The sequence below is a fragment of the Lagopus leucura genome, unplaced genomic scaffold, assembly GCF_019238085.1.
Source record: "Lagopus leucura isolate 7727_CA_CO unplaced genomic scaffold, USGS_WTPT01 5524-0_obj-0_obj, whole genome shotgun sequence".
NCBI classification, from domain to species: Eukaryota; Metazoa; Chordata; class Aves; order Galliformes; family Phasianidae; genus Lagopus; species Lagopus leucura.
Window position 1 is genome coordinate 1 of NW_024965417.1, and position 1,268 is coordinate 1,268.

The 1,268-nt window shown below is 74.8% G+C and overlaps 1 protein-coding gene across 1 annotated transcript; it reads right to left on the bottom strand.

Annotated features, from left to right (window-relative positions):
* Positions 1–244: 244 nt before the first annotated feature.
* Positions 245–988, bottom strand: LOC122192099 (centrosomal and chromosomal factor-like). Its single transcript, XM_042892564.1, has one exon. It carries the CDS (start codon positions 986–988, stop codon positions 245–247), a length of 744 nt encoding a protein of 247 aa, XP_042748498.1.
* Between the last annotated feature and the right edge of the window lie 280 nt (positions 989–1,268).

The following is a 1,268-nucleotide window of genomic DNA, read 5'->3' on the forward strand; positions in this document are numbered from 1 at the left end:
CCCCCCATCACCCCCCAGCTGTGCACACAGCTCCTCTCCGCGCCCCACCTCCAACCCTCCCTTCCCCCATGGCAGCTCACCTGTGGGGCGGGCGCCGTGGGGCCGCACCGTCGGCGTTGGGGCCGCGCCGTGGCCGTGGGGGGAGGATCGGGGGGGGGTTTATGGGGAGCAGAAAGGGGGGGGGGGGGGGGGGGCAGCAAAATGAACCCAAACCCCGGTGGGGGAAGAGAGAAAGGCGGCGGCGCTACGGAGCCGGGGACACCCAGGCCCCCCACGCGGTGCTGGCGGCGCCGGTGCCGCTGTTGGCAGTGCTGGCGGTGGCCTGGGCCCAGGCGGCGCCGCTGTCGGCGCTCCATGCCGCGTACTGAGCCCCGGCGTCGGCCGCGGTGCCGTACTGGGAGGCGTCGGCGCCGTACTGGGAGGCGCTGTACTGCGAGGCGTCGCTCACCGCCTGCTGCTGCTGCTGCTGCTGCTGCTGCTGCTGCTGCTGTTGAACGGCCGCCGCGTATTGAGCGGCCGCCGCCGCCATGGCGCTGTAATGGTTGGCGCCGTATTGGGCGTATTGGGAGGAGGAGGAGGAGGAGGAGGAGGAGGAGGAGGAGGAGGAGTACTGGGAGGCGTACTGGGAGTACTGGGCGTACTGGTAGGCGCTGTACTGGGAGGAGGAGGAGTACTGGTGGCCGTACTGGGCGTACTGGTAGAGGCGGGACGAGGTGACGCCGGCGGGGGTGGCGGCGAAGGGGGAGGGGGAGCGAGGGGGCGTGGCCGAGGAGGCTCCGCCCACCATGCGGTGGCAGCAGGGGGAGGTGAGGCGAGCCCCGCCCCCGCAGCCCAGGCGGTGCAGGCAGGAGGCGGAGCTTAAGCGGCCGCAGGCCCCGCCCCCCTGCTGCAGGCGGTGCAGGCAGGAGGCGGAGCTCAAGCGGGGGGAGCACGAGGCCCCGCCCCCGGCCTGCAGGCGGTGAGCGCAGGCTCCGCCCCCCAGACCCATTCGCCCCGCCCCTCCGAAGCAAGCTCCGCCCCCGGCGCGGCAGGGCGTGGCTAAGAAGGGGGAGGCGGGGCTACGCGGGAAGCAGGCTCCGCCCCCTCGGGGCGTGGCCAGGAAAGGGGAGGCCGGGCTTCGCGAGAAGGTGGCCCCGCCCCTCAGCAGCGGGAAGGGGCCGCGGGGGGAGGAGCCGAGGGAGGCCACGCCCCCTCGGGTGGGGGTGAGGGCCAATAGGGAGCCGGGGGCGCGGGTGGGGCCGCGGGGGGGCCGGGTCGGAGTGAGGGCC